The following is a 16,523-nucleotide window of genomic DNA, read 5'->3' on the forward strand; positions in this document are numbered from 1 at the left end:
AGTTTGCTTGAAAAATTCAATCTTGGAAACATCTTTGATGGTCTTGGTCAAGGATTTGATACTCTCACAAGAATTTTCTATGCCAACATTCATGATGTTGATCTCGAAAAATGGAATCCAAAACCATGATAAATAGAGAAAGGTTTCTTGTTAATGAGAGTTGATTTCGAAGATTACCAAAATCCCATTGGGTAATATTCGTCTACCTAGGCAAAGTGATGAACGACCATCGTATGAAGACATCTCTCTTGGTCTTTGTGGTAAGAAGGTTGCTTGGAATCAAGGGAAGTTTCCTACTAATAGTGTGGCCTTGATGGATTTCGGAAAACTTGGTATCTCTAATCTTTGTCCCTCCACAATTGAGAATTCTCGGTGGAGTCGCGAATTTGCGGAACTGGTCTATTTCCTTGAATTGGGTGTTCCGAGTCTCGATATTTGTGGTTTCATCATTTTTCAAATGACTTCGATGACTTCACCAAACAAGAAGTTAGGTTTCCTTTGCTTGATTAGTCAAATTTTCCGTGAACGTGATTTTGATCCAATTGGCAATTCTCTTGGAGCTCCCAAACCTGCTCGTCCCTGTACTTTCAAATGTATAAGGAAGAATGTGTGCAAAAGAGAAAGAGATGATTCCCTTGACGGTTCACCTTGAGTCTTCTTCAAAAAATTCACAAGGGTGTGTGTAAGGCAATTCAAGGGTGAAGTGCGTGCAAGAACAATTGTCGTTGGTTACAACTAAGTTTCCCGGGATCAAGGAAGACTTGAACATGATTCGAGCATCTTGGATTGTTTCCGATGATGAAGATGATAAGTAAATTTTTATCTTGTTGATTTTATTATGTCTAGTAAATCTTCTGATGAGAATTTTATTTCTTGTTTTGTTTAGAAGAATAACTAGAGTTTGGAATAGTCATTATTGTGAATACACATAGCTATGTCCAACGTTTTCATCTTCATGTTTTTTTTAGGTTTATTTGTTTAAATTCTAAAATTGTTTGGAAGATGATTTTTGCAGTATTAATCTTTATGGTTTTATATATTGCAATTTATAATGGGATATGTATGTTTGTGTCTGTGAACTATGATTGTCTCATACCTTGTCAAAAGTTAAGTCTTTCATATGTCGATATGCATGTATTGATAAAAGAATGAATGAACTTTTGACATTACAAAAGTTTTAAGCCTATTGTATGTCATTATGCAAATATTGATGGAAAATAGGATGAACTTTTGTTTACGAGGATTATGTCCATTGTATGTCATTGTGCAAGTAGTGATGGAAAATATAATTAATCCTTGTCTATTCCGCAGTATTGATCTTCCATGATCCATATTTTTATGTATATATTGTGAGGCTCCGTAAGTTCTCTCATGTTGAGCATTTTCGATTAAGTTAACCATAGATTTTCTTGTGGTTAATTTAATTGAGTATTTTTGGATTCAAGTTCATATTCGTATGTGATTTGTTATGTCCATAGAAATCCTTCTTTTCTTGTGAAAGTAAGGTCTCTCTTGTTATTTTTTCGGGAATGACATTTTATGGGGGAGAGTTCTTAATTGAACTTGTGCTTAATTGCCAAATCTTTGTGGGGAGTGCGGCTATGGAATATTATAGAGGTTATCTTGTATCTTTATAAACTCCTTGATGAAAGCATTTAGCTTCGGCTATATGATTGCATCTAAAAAGTTGATATGTGCTTTTTTTTTGTCATGAAATGTCTCTATGTGAAAAAGCGGGGGGTACAACAACCACACTCAATATTTCGATTAGCAATCTGTATGGAATAACTCCAATACACTTTTAAGAGAATCAACTAGACTCAGTCTTAATAAAAGTATACCAAAGAGTTATAAAATCTCGATCCCTCGATTTAATTCTTATTCAAGCAAATATAAATCTGCGAGTCTAATATAAGAGAGATAACTTGGATGGTACCAAAGACCAATATTCAAGTGTCAATCAATGTAAATCAACAACCAAAGGTCGGATATTCTAATTGATTGATCTAACACACAACCTGTGATATTCAATTATATAACAAAATATAATGCGGAAAAGAAATAACACAGACACCAGAATTTTATTAACGATGAAACCGCAAATGCAGAAAAACCCCGGGACCTAGTCCAGATTGAACACACACTGTTTTAAGCCGCTACAGACACTAGCCTACTACAAACTAACTTCGGTCTAGACTATAGTTGAACCCCAATCAATCTCACACTGATCCAAGGTATAGTTGCGCTCCTTACGTCTCTGATCCTAGAAGGATACTACGCACTTGATTCCCTTAGTTGATCTCACGCACAACTAAGAGTTGCTACGACCCAAAATCGAAGAATTTAATAAACAAATTTGTATCACACGGAAAAGACTACGGTAATAGATAAATCTGTCTCCCATAGGAATACCTACGAGTTTTGTTTCGTCTTTTGATAAATCAAGGTGAACAGGAACCAATTGATAACCCGGACATATATTCCCGAAGCACGGCCTAGTATTATCAATCACCTCACATAATCTTAATCGAAGCGGCGGAAGAAGATATCTTGGAATCACAAACGACGAGACGAATATGTTTGTAACTACTTTTATATCTTGCCTATCGGATATATCAATCTCAAGCAAATCTTTATGATTGTACTCAATAAGATAGAAACAACAAGATCATATCACACAACTACAAGAAAGTAGCATCGGTATGGCTTCACAATCCCAATGAAGTCTTCAAGTCGTGAACCTACATGGTCTCGGTAGAAACCTAAGGTTAAAGGAAAATCGACTCTAGCTTATACAACTAGTATCACACAGGAGGTGTGGGGACTAGGTTTCCCAGTTGCTAGAGTTCTCCCTCATATAGTCTTTCAAATCAGGGTTTCCAATCAATGTTAGGTTAGTCACAAAGCATTCAATATTCACAGTTAGATGGAAATGTAGATGGGGCAAAACGATTTGCTGGTTTTTACGGAATTGAGGAGAAGACTGTGCGGAGGAGACTCCTTGAACCGAGCGAAACGTTCAACCTCACACAGATGCACTGCAAGAAGGGAGTGCTTTGAATTTGAGAGATCAATCTGTAGTACCCCGTCCTAAACCAAGACAATGGTCGTTCCAGAGTAAATTCGGTCACAAGAGAGGATGGGTCGATCTGTAGGAGGGAAGCTGAGAAATGTGTGGAATCGATGGTAATCAAAGATTGTAGGTGTGTTGTGTATTCCGAATAAGATAAGTTCTGAATGATTGAATCTATGTTGAGAGTAATTGCTCAGGTGATGAGTTCTTAATCTCTTGTTGTCTGTTTGACGTGAGATTCTCATTCCTTTTTCAATCATAATTTAGAGACTTATTTATATTGCTGGAATTGTAAACACCATGATCCCATGAAGTGTGACAGTTGATGAAATCAAAGAGTGGGGACATGGAAATCGTGTTTGAAACCAGTTGCTCATCGTGCGGAGACTTGGTCGATTTTCCATCCACAACTTTGTTAACTCCTTTAACTGATTGCACGACTTGCTCACATTCTCATCGTGTGTATGAACACATGTGTCGTATACCGCCAGACCAAAACCCTAGTTGATATCCCCCCATGTGACACGATTGACGTCTCGTGATTAATTTAGTCAGTTGTTGGCTTCATGACTTTATGGGACGATGAGTCCATGTATTTGCTGAGTTGAACATGATTTTGCAAAACGTTCTGAGACTCATGAATTGAATGTGTCTGTTGAGACAGAGGTATAATTTTCACGTTGGTAGTTGAGATGAGCAAGTATTGCTCATTCGATGAATTTTTGAATATTGAGGATTGAACCAATATTCCTTGGTTTGAGCAAATATTGCTCATCTGAGCAAGTGTTGCTCGTCTGATGAATTATTGGTAGCGTAACCAAAATAAAACATTAATCAGAATACTGGTAGTTGAACCGAGTATAATAAAATGATGATCATGAGATCGTCGTAAAATTATTAGCGTTCGAATCTGGAATTATGATCCTTGGACTCAGAAACCCTGATTTGATCAATTGATGACCAATTGATAGTTTATTAAAAATTCAACCATGGAATGAAGAAGGGACCGGCTACATGGGATCATGGGTCGACCATGTAGCGCCCATATGCTTGAGTGAGCAAATACCAAGATCTCTTGAAGAGTTGGTGAAATAATGATCAAATGCTGGTTCAATCATTTCTCATATAATACTCGTCTGAGCCTTAGGTGATAAAACCTAATTAATTATGAAGAGGTGAGGGACCGACCAAGGGGTCATGAAACTGGCCCTAAATGGTCAGGGGATCGAATGACGATCACTCTATGAAAATTCCAAAATTATTTGAAGGAGTTTTGGACCTAATACGTGCAATTGCGCAAATTAGGTCAAATCATGAAAATACGTGGGACCGGCTCCTTGTGAGCCAAAGAGCCAACCTTGGTCGTTCAAGATAACATGCTCACATCGTCAAAACGTTAGTGTCTCAGTCCTGAGAATTTTGATATTTCCTGGCGTGCATTTGAGCAACCATTTGAGAAAATATGACAAAATCAGGGTTTTGCTGAAACTGGGGAAACTTCATGAAATGAAGGAAAATAATTATAAAATGAAGGAATGATGAGGCGTGGGACCGCTGAGGCCAAGGTATGGTCGGCCGGCCAGTGACCACGGTCCCATGGTGCCTTTTTCTAATTTTATATTATTTTTTATGATTTTATGGAAATATCATGAAATCAAGGAGTTTGTTGAAATTAAGGAGTTTCCTTGAAGTGAAGGAGTTTCCATGGGATCAAGGAAACAAATAATATTAAAATAATAAAATAAGGGTGTGTGGGACCGGCTTTGAGCATGGTCGGCCGGCTAGGGCCCGGTCCCGTGCGTTTCCCTAATTTTATGTAATTTTTGTGTATTATTTCCATGATTTGAAGGAATTTTCATAATTTGAGAGAAATACCATGAAATCAAGGAATTTCATGGGATCAAGGAAACCTAAAAGAATAATAATAAAATAAAGGGACGAGTGGGACCGGCTAGGGCATGGCCGGCCGGCTGGGGCCCGGTCCCACGAGTTTCCCTAATTTTATATTATATTTTTCATGGTTTTATGAAAATACCATGAGATTAAGGAGTTTTCATGAGATTAGGGAAATATTAATAAAATAATAAGGAACCATGAGGTGTGGGGCCGGCCGAGATCAAGGCATGGCCGGTTGGCCAATAAACACGGCCCCGTGACATTTTTCCCAATTTTATATTATGTCCTTGGTGCGAAGGAAACCCCATGAAACTGAGGAGTTTCCTCAAAACGAAGGATATTTGTTCAAATGAAAAGATTTTCATAAGATCAACGAAAATAACAAAAATATGATAAAATATAAAACTGGCATGGGACTGGCCACGGCACGGCCGGCCAGTGGGCCAGTCCCCCAGCACCTTGGTCAATATTTTGTTATTTATTATTTTCTTTCCTATTTTGCATAGGTTCATCGTTTCGTCGTATTTTGAAATACTCGTTCGTGCTTTCAGGTGATGGTTAGTGCATCATCGTCGAGTACACTTGCACCTTTTGAGTCGGGGCTTACTTGAAGGTAACTCAAACGCCCGTATGTTGAATATTTATTACTAACCCATGGAATTCTGCTGGGAAGAACCACAGATTGAAGTAACGAAATATTACGAAAATATTTGAATATTTTCAGAAATTCGTGGATGAATCCAAGAATTTAGGGATAATTAATTGATGGCTATATACTAGTACGATCGTCTAGGAGCATTAATTAATCTGAGCGACATGAGCTAGTTGAAGCGTCATATCCTTTATATCGTCAGGGAAAACTGTTGTTTGTATCCTGAATACGTTATTACTCTATACTAGCAGGCAAGCTGTCTAGGAGCCGTCCAATCTCGTGATTCTTTATAGAAGTAATTACTGAAGTGTTTAGTATTCATGAGATATGTCGTTGCCTAGCCGAGAGACTACATATCTGAATGTACTCCGGGAGACAGTATTCTCAGTCAGAGATTCGATGAGAGACCCATGTCTCGATACTCGCGTCTGATTGCTGGATCAGAAGTTCGTATAATTATGGGTTTACGATTTTAGCCTTTGTCGAAAATCCACCATCTACAGGAAACCTGATTAGATTCAAGCTAATATCTTTCGACCGTTAAATCGAAACTTAGCTTGTTACACACAAATGAAATGCACGTTTTAGGTTTGTGTAACCGTACCCAAACATGTACATTTAGTTGGTTCAACAGTAGTTAACCAAATGGTTAGCCATATGAGCACTTTCATATCAACCATATTCTTCTTTACCATAACTAGTTCACATGACTCAAACGAACTAGTTAGAGAGTTGTTCAATTGCTTAGATCTTTATAATAGACACAATTGAAACAAAAGCGATTTGATTCACTCGAATCGATTCATGAACTTTATAGCCAGGGTTTGCAAACTTGCATTCCTTAGTTTATATAAGTTTAAGTTCACGAACAATCGTTTTTAGAAAATAACCAATCGTTTTTAGAAAACATAAACTAATTAATTTGATTTATTTTTTCATAAATATAGAATAGAAACTAATTGATCATCATTAGATAATTTTAATTAAATTACCAATACTAACAAAATGAAGGCAGTTTCAACATTATAAAAAATATCTAGATATAGGGTTTTTGAAATTACTAGCTAATGACCTTTTTTGTCCTATTATAGCAGCCCCTCTAATGGAATTCACAGCCCCTATAACAAATTTCATAATTTATGTGGATGAAGTTATGATCCCAGCCCACACGGATTTAAGTTGGAACCATTTTTTGGGGACCATGATTTTTTTGAGGGGACCATGGTTTCAATTTTAGGAGGACATTTAGAAGTAAAGTGAAGCCACCCCTTATCCACATATTTTAGTTAATGACCAAAAACCCTTATATTATTTTAATTTAAAATTTTTTTCAAAACAAATTTTTTTTGAAAATATTTTTTTATAAAAAAATAAAAAAGAAATTATTTTTTTTACTTTTTTTAATTAGCTTTGGTTCGAAGTACAAATTCGCAAGTATTTTTCTCGCAAACCCTTTAGCGATATGCGAATTTGGAGGTATTTTCCCACAAACCCATTGCTTTTAGTTTGTTTTTGATTGAAAAAAATCGGTTAGAAATCATCAATTTAGGTTTGAAATGTTAGTTACAGAGTATTGTTCGGTTAGGAGTAGTTTAAAAAAACCTTAGTTTTCTAACTGAATTCCTTGAAACATAGAACACCAAGAACACGTCGGTTAGAACGAAAAATTTCCTTACAAACTGAACTCATAGTTCGGTACGTTCGCAAAAGTTTTAGAAACTTTGTACCCAACTAAACTTTGAGTTCGGTCCGATTGCAATTTTTTTTAGGAATTTTTTACTTAACCGAACTCCTATCTGAAAATACACTGAACAAGATTCGGTTATATTCATAAAAATCTTTGCAAACCGAACTGGAAGTTCGTTGCGTTCGCAAAAGTTTTAGAATTTTTTACTTAACCGAACTCCTCTCTAAAAAAACTTTTATATATTTTCTCTTAGCTGAACTTCAAGTTCGACTGGATTTATCATTTTCCCCCTAACCGAATCACACACAAAAAAGTACAAAAAAAATTTAAAAATAAAGATATTTAAAAAATAAAAGAAAAAAAATTAAAAAAATTTATTTAATTAACTTAGTCATCTCCACCTTTTACGTCATCCCTTATAATCATAGGGAAGGTGGCCTATCAAATCATGCTCCCCTCTAAAAAGGCATGGTCCCAGAGAAAAAAAAATCGTTCTCAAGTTGCCACAAGACAAGCATACAAGTATTGTGTTAATGGGCCGGGGCCGTGAAGTTTCCAGCCTCAGTCAAAGCCCTAGAATTTCTGAACAAAATCAACATCGGGTGGATGAAGAAGAAGGTACAAGAATGAGTACCGGTAAGAGTAAAAAACGTCAAGCTTTTACTTGTATAGTTGTCTGTGAATAGTGAATTTCTATGGTGTGTGGATTTCCGTGGCAGATTGTTACGATCAGAGTTACTTTAATTATAGCCATGAGTCAATGATACATCAATAACTCAGAAATCATAAAGTTTCTGTTGTCAAGATTAGAAGACCACGGAAACTAACTGGACTGACAAGACAGATAAAAAAAAGCTTCAACCCAGAACTGATGAAAAAACAAAGAGCTTCTCATTATTAAAAATATATATATGAGAAACTATGGAGTGTGGATTCCAGAGTTTCTCATTATTAAAAATATATATATGCATTAACAACCATAAAACAGTACTAAAATCAACCAAGAGTAAGAAAATCTCCAATTACATAATAGTGAAGTAACAATCTGTCCTGCCAGAATAATAGTGATTCAAGGGTTTAAGTATAAGATATGGATTACATGAAACCTAACAAGTAAGGAAGGCAAAAGAAGCTGCCCCTAGAATCATAAGACCCCCTAAACCTCCCCATGCCAAGAACATATTGGTCATGAATGCACCACGACGTCCTAAGCGAACCTCAAAAAAGTCACGGAAATAAAAACCCAAACATGATAATCCTAGCACAACGGCAAGAGCAGATATCATCACCCCAGATCTAAAAACTCTTCTCTTGAATAGCTCCTGGTTCTTACTCTTGTATTTCCTTGCGATCATTTTTGTTGCTATTGAAACACTAAGTGAAATGGTTACGAAACAGAAACCCATACCTCCCATTTTCAATATATCTAGCATTGCATCCGGGCCTGTATTGCATTCATCTCTAGTATCGATGCTCCTTTGTAGAGTACTGGTCACAGTCAATCCAATCAATGCCACGGTCCCTAAACCCAGGCCACCTTTGCCAATGTCATCCAAAGAGTCTTTCCAATCCTCGGTACTGTAAATATTGACTTGTTCCTCAGTATCCACTTTTTGTTTTGCTGGTTCAATCCTGAAAAACACAAATTTCATTGCCACAGTGATTATCAACTTTTTTTTTTATCATGTATCAATTACATCAAATCTTTATAACCTTGGGAGCTTCACAAACAAGTACCAACAGACATAGAATTATCGAATAAAGTGAACAATTAAAGTGAACAACTCTAGAATTATATCCAATGATACCAGCTGCTGTATCCCATGCAAATCAAACTACCGTAACATTAACTAAAGGAGAGAAATAGAGATATAGCTAGGGAGACTCAAAATGCGTTGATAAAATGGAAATAGATCAAGTATATTCACAACACAAATACTACTCTGTATTATATCACACAAGAGAATGCCACAAATGCTGGGTGTTCCAGAATAAGGATTAGATAAGTGTTCCAAACTAGTCGGCTACCTTATAGACTGAAATAGTCAGTATTATTCACCTGTGAAACTGATGTGATGATCCATACTCTAAAAGTATGACACAACATGCAACAAATCTATGCAGCCATGACTAATTAAGAATACTTTGCATTGAGAACCCACCAAATAGCATATCAAACTTCACATATCAACCAAAAAATTGGAACCCACTCATTAAATATCCAAATCCAAATGTTTTTTATCTCCTTGTTATCAAGCAAAGATATCAAAACAGACCATACTGATTCTTCATCTATTGGAGTTGAACCAACATATAGTAATATAGTAATACAGATGATAAGGCTGGGCGTCTGCAACAATGAATGAAATTACATGCCTGCTACGTTCTACCAAACAAAAAGCAAAAACATGTTTTCTACATCCTATAATTCAACAAAAATAGCGAAAAAAATAAGATGATGCCCAAGTATACACGAATTCTCACAAACAAATATCAAAGATAATGGGTATTATATCATGACATTCTTATGGGATCTACCTGATATCATCCTATACTCGTTAAGTAAATACCACCACATGGTCAAATTTTGTTCTTGTTTGATGAATTGAAAGCAGAAATTTACTTGAATCAAATGATACTGTTGTTAGTATTAAAAGCCCTAAATTCTAAGGCAATTATGATATATCAAACATTAAACCAAAAACGTATGTACAAATCAGTAAGGATCATATTACCTTCAATTTTGGAACTCCAAAAATCAATCAGATTACAGGGAGATCTAAAATGCAATTCACGCACATGCCTAGAGAGATGAATTAGAGACTTCGCAACATTAATCGAAATTTCATGAAGAACTTTTGTAAAACCCATTTTCGATAGCCCTAATTTGGAACGAAGAATAAAGAAGAGTCTGTTGTTTGAAAACTCTATTATATAATTTCTCAATTTAGATCCTTCTAAACACTTGTTATATATTCAACGGTTAGCTATATAAAAAAAGCGTGAAATCAAATTACAAAGACATTTTTTTTCTCATGATCAAACTTGAGATCTAACGGCTACGGCCTTCAGTGATATTGCTATTCATATGCATGCTGTCATGGAAAAATACAGACTGAGACGAAGATATAGATATATAAAAGGAATACAACATGAACAGATTTTGCTTAAAAAATAAAAAAAAATTGAACAGATTTAAAGATGACATGTTAATATGTTATAATATTTGCTAAAAGGGTACCTTCTAGGTTTGTTTATGTGACGTGGTTGAGCTCGAGTAGGAGTCCCAAGTGGAGGAGCAGGACAAGCTTCATCATTAACAGTAACGGTGGTGTGATCTTCAATTTCTACAATTTGTACCATTTTCTGACGAAGAAGAAAAACGCAGAGAAGAAAATAGAAAAAAAAGTGTTACTACTCATCAAAATGAAACAATATCTCACCAAATAAGCATCAAAAATTACAGAAATTTGAATTGATCTGTTAAGAATGAACGATTTATTTACCTTTGTAAGCAAGGAAAATAGAGAGAACAACAGAAATTTGCTCTTGAAACTCACCAACAAAAATGAAACAAATATCTTAGAGAGAGAGAAACATGGGTTTCACTGAGGAATATAAGTTTTGTAGAAAGAGAGTGGAACCTTGGCACTGTCTTGGTGGAGAACAACTCTTAAAATCATCAACAACAAAAAAAAAAACAATCATTTGTAGAATGGAGTAATGCAGGACGAGAGAATAATCCCGAAAGGGAAAACTAATGTACATTAATGGATTTGAAGTAGTTGGTTCGTAAATAATTGAGGGGAATCATATTAATTAGTGATCCATTTTTAGATTGGAAATTAGCCCTCTGTGGTAGTGCTTAGTTGAAAACAACTCTTAAAATCATCATAAAAAAAAGAAGAAGAAAAAGAGAAAAGAAATTCATTTATAGAATGGAGTAATGCAGGACAAGAGAATAATCCCGAAAGAGAAAGCTTTAGCTTTAAAGAAGTTGAGTTAGTTCACAAATAATAGAGGGAGATCATATTAATTAGTGATCCATTTTTAGATTGGAAATTAATGAGCTTTAGCTTCATGCTAATACTAGCTAGTTACTTTACCTGACTACATCTTTTCTGTCATTGATTAATGCTAATACAATAAGAACTGCACATTCTGAAGCTACAAGGTAAAACTTGATCAGTTATTACAATGTCATTGAAACTGATGTTTTGATTAGTTTCCCACATAAAATGGAATCCAAGAATTCCTTTTTTCACTTGGACTTTGTTACCAAGTACCACCTACCGTGGATTCTTTAAGAAACTCATTTATTTTTTTTATTTTTATTTTTTGAAAGAGAGATATTATTAAGAAGCTACCAGAGGTAACAAGAAAAAAAGAGTAAAATTAGCAGGAATATTAGCAGGAATCTAGCCCATCAAACAAACACAAACAATATCTCAAGTGTTTTTCAAATTGCTCAACTAGTCTCAATTGTTATACTGTTTGAGTATGCTGGAATTTGGATAAGCATTAAGCAAAGAGCTTACAGAACATCAGCCAAAGATGTAGGCCAGGCAGAACCGCTGACTCTACTGGGAGACTTAATCTCCAACTCAATGCTGTTCACTTTTTTAAGTGATAAAACTGTAGAGGCTATGCCTTTGTTTCGTACGCTCGGGTGGGAAAAATTGATGGTAAAATATGTTTTTAAGTCATATAAACAGATAGAAATGCAGTCAGCTAGGTTAAAAGGGAACATCAATACGAATCATGGACAATCCAACAGTAGTGCTTTCTCATCAGTAAATAGAGGCTCTAAAACATTGATAATCTATTTTACAGGATAGAACACAAAGAGTTGGATGTATGAAATTCTCACACGTTACAAATAGAACACAAGAAGAGGCAGTCAGATGAAATCCATTTTCGTGCACAAATGCTGAAAACAGAAACGTGTACCTTTTCAGCTAAATCCATAATCAGAGAGACAGCTGGTTCTCTCAAGTACCGTTTCTTAGAAGCAAGAGCGATAACCAAGCTAGTAAATTCTTTAACATAAGGTGTATCGTTATTAGAGATCCATTCTTCAGCTACACGTCCTGATCTTGCAATAGCACCATAAGCAAAGAGTCGACCCAATAGACAGTCCTTTGCTTCCTAGAAACCCGCAGATAAAAAATCTCAAAAAACTTTCTCACATCTCAGACAAAATCAACCTGATCAAATTATTGTTCAAAGACAGAAACCCATGCCATCATATTACCTGTCCCTTCATTGATGAATTAACTTCTAGTATATCCGTTATTAACTTCATCAGGAATTGTTTTAAGAACAACAGTCAACCTCAACGCAAAGCCTTGTCTAGCACACTTCATACACAACACAGAACATCAAAAATGCCAAAAGTCAGTAACAACTAACAAGTCAGGGCAACTAGAATACTCCAGTGCCTCCACTACCTACCATCACCATAAAAGTTTAGTTCAGGATAAGGATGACAAAAGATAAAACAAAGGAGAGAACATCAAAAGCTTCAACAATCATGTCACTATTTGAGAAACAAAGTCCTCCAGAATTTCCCCCTACATAATTCTGTTCTGGGTGGTCCTTAAAGTAAACTTCGGTAAACCGCAAAAAAGATGACAAAATCAAGAAAAAAAATATTACAAACCAAGCCATTCACTTCAGTTATCAGCGCAGCACATTATTCTTTATCTTATTAATAGATTGCCTTTTGTTTTAAAATGCTGTTTGAGATAATGGTTAAAATTATATATCCAGTTTAAAGCAATTTATACAGTTTCCTCCATCGAATAACGTATATACCCAAAATAAAGGGAACACATGCATTTTCAAGAGCTAAATATCAAGAACACCTGCAATCATTAAGTTTTTTAATCCGCATCCGCAATTTAATAATTTACATTCATTATTTAAACTCATAGACGGAGACTACTAAAAGCCATATCCCAAAGTTCGCCGTGTGAAAGGTATGAAATTTTGTATGGGAATTCTGTAGGTCAGGTTTCACAGAAAAAGTAGTAGATAACTCTCCAATCTAATAGTACATATAAACATGTAATAGCCCAAGCGTTACTCAAACTCACTGATATTGAAAACCTCCTCTGCTAAACAAAATTCAAGCAACTTGTGTAACCTGTGCTGTGACTTGTGTATGCTCATCAATCAAGACCCCAAATAATATATTATGTTCAAATAACTTTCTCAAACTGTAAGCAAGCGGCGAACACAAGTGACAGGACGTTAATCCCAGATATTAAATCCAGTTAGTGGATTATTCTTGCTATCGTTTTTTATTGTTATGAAATTCTTGCAAGACACAAAGGCAAAGCTGTTAAAGAGGTAGGGTTGTTAGCTACTTTCGTTTCAATGGTAAATTATGGGGTAATCTTTGAAAATGACATTTCAAAGGTAAGACTCATTTTAAAGAAAAAGAACACTTATCTGGTGAGTGTGAGATAAGAATGAAAGGGGCAGGGTCAAATGTGTCTTCTGAAACGCAGGAGTGATCATAGGGTTTGTATGATGGAATGTTTCTTTAGGTTTCTAAGGGAGCACCAGCTCCTCTCCAGGTAATATGTATGTCAGATGATGTACACCCAAAATAAAAGGTATCACCATATTCAGTCAAGTCCACGTGAATAATGCTTCTACTTAGTTCCAGAGACAATGATTCCTTCGTACTAATACTTAGTTATAAAGAAATTACTAAGACATAGACTTCTAAAAGCCATATCCCAAAGTTCAGCATGTGAAAGACTGTTTTGGATGCAATTTGGTACAGGAAAGACAACAACTCTAAAGGTCAGGTTTCACAGGGAAAGTAGTAGATAGGACATTGGACTTAAATTACAAAAGAACATGTCAATTAACTAAAAGTTCTTGCAATCATGTATGGTGCAATTGTATTTCCTTAGCATGCCAATTAACTAAATTTAGCACAGTAAAAATCATTCATTCATTTAGGCATTAAAAGACCTTGTCGAAAAACCTGAAACCATTTTGCATACCTCTCTAGAAGAAGAAACTCCACGAATAGCATATCTCAAAGAAGAAGCACAATTATCCAACCCATCCTTCTTTTCAGCTTCTAATTGAGACCCATCACCACCACCATCATCACCCCCTTTCTTCTCCACCAAATTATACTCCTTTTGAACATCTCTTAACTCTGTAACTAATGTTTCAGTTGCTGCCTCTCTGATCGATGAATCAACAGATGCTAAATCATTAAAAACACTAATATGAAACACCAGTTTGGAACTCGATGATGATGAGGCAACGGCCGCATCAGTGTTTGCCTGCACTTTGGGAATTTTCACCCTTTTTTTCTTCAGTTTTGTGTCTCTCTATATACATTAGTTTTCTTTTCTTTCTTCTTTCCATGGGTTTAACAGATACAGGAGCTGCAGCTGCTGGTGATGGTTCTGTATCATCTTCTTCTTTTGTTTTCAATGATTTCTTTTTGGGTTTTGGAGAAACAGTTTTAGGTTCTTCTTGTTCATCACCAGAAGCATCATCATCTGAAGTGAGAATTAGATCTTCTGCTTCTTCTATTATTTCATCATCAGAACTTGATTCAGAACTTCTCTTCTTACCACACATTTTAAGCTCAGAAATCTACTAATCTGAAAAACAAATAATCGAATTGAAAGAATAAAAATTTATTTCTGAAACCAGCCGAACAATTTAGGGTTTTAGAGTTGAGACTTGAGAGTTATGCCCAATGAAGTGGGCTAGGGTTTATAAGATTTTGATTTTTGTATTTTTATTTCCCTACGCTGAATTCCTACTTTAGCCTTTTGGGGACTTAACTAGGGCTGCACAAGAACCGTCCCGCCCCGTGGAACCGTACCGGAACCGCAGGAACCGTACCGGTACCGTCCCGGAATCGCAGTCAGATGGGACAGGTAAAAAACTGGTATCGTGTCTAGAATAGGTAAAAGTAACGGTTCTAGGCTATTCCCGTCTCGTCCCGTCCCATAGTACCGAGCAACAAGTAATAACGTCTAATAATAGTTACGGTTTGTGAAAATTAATTAGTTTTTGTTCATTTCTATTTAGTTTTTGTTGATTTCTTTGGATTTGAAATTGATTGTAATTTTTTGGTTTTTGATTTTAGAGTTTTGGAATTTTTGGTGGGGTTCATAACTTCATTTGAACTTAGAACTTAGAACATTTTTTTGCTTTATTTTCTTTTTTATAATTTTATATACGCTACGGGTAAAGAACCGGTACCGTCCCGTCCTGTACCGAGATAAACAGATACAGGTACCGTCCCGTACTGCACAGGTACAGGTACAAGGTACAGGTACCGGCCATAGGGAGGTACAGGTATTGAGCTAGGCAAAAACTCGTACCGTCCCGTCCCATGTGCAGCCCTAGACTTAACCGTCAACCCCTGAATTGCCTTTGAGGTGCGTTTGGTTTCGGAAAGTCGAAAATCGACTTGGGAACAAAATTCAAAATGATTTCTGGAACAAAAGGGAAAAGCATAACTATTTTGTTTCTGACTTCTGCTTTTCCAGAAGTAAGAGTCAGAAGTAGAAGTCAGAATCAAAACTATTTTGCTAGCGCGTGTGGATAACAGAAATAGAAGAGCTTCTGCTTTTGAACCTCTAGAAGTTACTTCTGAGAAGTTAAAAAGTCGTAAAGTTAGTTTAGCAATTAGCTGAGTTATAAGTTCAAAAACAAAAAAGTAAGGTCCTGTTTGGTATAGTTTTCAAAAACAGTTTTCTGTTTTTAAAAACAGAGAAAACAGAAAACAGGAGAAAACGCGTTTGGCAAGGACATTTTCAGAAAATGTTTTTTATCTGTTTTCTGTTTTTAAAAACAAAAAAAATGAAAACAACAAATTATTGTTTTCTGTGTTTTCTCTTTTTTTCTTTTCTTTATTCTTTTCTTCTTTTCAGAACAAAGTAAGAGATGGGGAATGACTGCAAGTGAGTCATGGCTAATATCACTATCTCTTAGACGAATCTTTACATTTGATCCAATTTAGTTGGTTTTCCTTGTTTTCAAAAACAGTTTACCAAACAATTTTTAGAAAATGAAAACAAGGAAAAATGGGTATGTTTTTAAAACAGTGGAAAACTATTTTTGAAAACTGTTTTTCAAAACTGTACCAAACAGGCCCTAAGTTTGGCAAACTTTCAAGTCAGAAGCCAAGATATCATTTTACTGTTACTAGAAGTTACGCACGT

General features: G+C 35.6%; 1 protein-coding gene across 1 annotated transcript; it reads right to left on the minus strand.

Annotated features, from left to right (window-relative positions):
* Nucleotides 1–8,304: 8,304 nt before the first annotated feature.
* LOC113282613 lies at nucleotides 8,305–15,042 on the minus strand. Its single transcript, XM_026531656.1, has 5 exons — nucleotides 14,331–15,042; nucleotides 12,563–12,668; nucleotides 10,815–12,456; nucleotides 10,550–10,674; nucleotides 8,305–8,940 (listed from the first exon to the last, which is right to left on the minus strand). Exons 4-5 carry the CDS (start codon nucleotides 10,669–10,671, stop codon nucleotides 8,415–8,417), a joined length of 648 nt encoding a protein of 215 aa, XP_026387441.1. The 5' UTR covers nucleotides 10,672–10,674; nucleotides 10,815–12,456; nucleotides 12,563–12,668; nucleotides 14,331–15,042; the 3' UTR covers nucleotides 8,305–8,414.
* Between the last annotated feature and the right edge of the window lie 1,481 nt (nucleotides 15,043–16,523).

The sequence above is a fragment of the Papaver somniferum genome, chromosome 5, assembly GCF_003573695.1.
Source record: "Papaver somniferum cultivar HN1 chromosome 5, ASM357369v1, whole genome shotgun sequence".
Classification (NCBI taxonomy): Eukaryota; Viridiplantae; Streptophyta; class Magnoliopsida; order Ranunculales; family Papaveraceae; genus Papaver; species Papaver somniferum.

Coding starts and splice junctions, on each gene's coding strand:
- LOC113282613 (XM_026531656.1), bottom strand. CDS start 10,671: ATGGTACAAATTGTAGAAATTGAAGATCACACCACCGTTACTGTTAAT. Junction 8,941..10,549: donor CACATAAACAAACCTAGAAG/GTACCCTTTTAG, acceptor TGTGTTTTTCAG/GATTGAACCAGCAAAACAAA.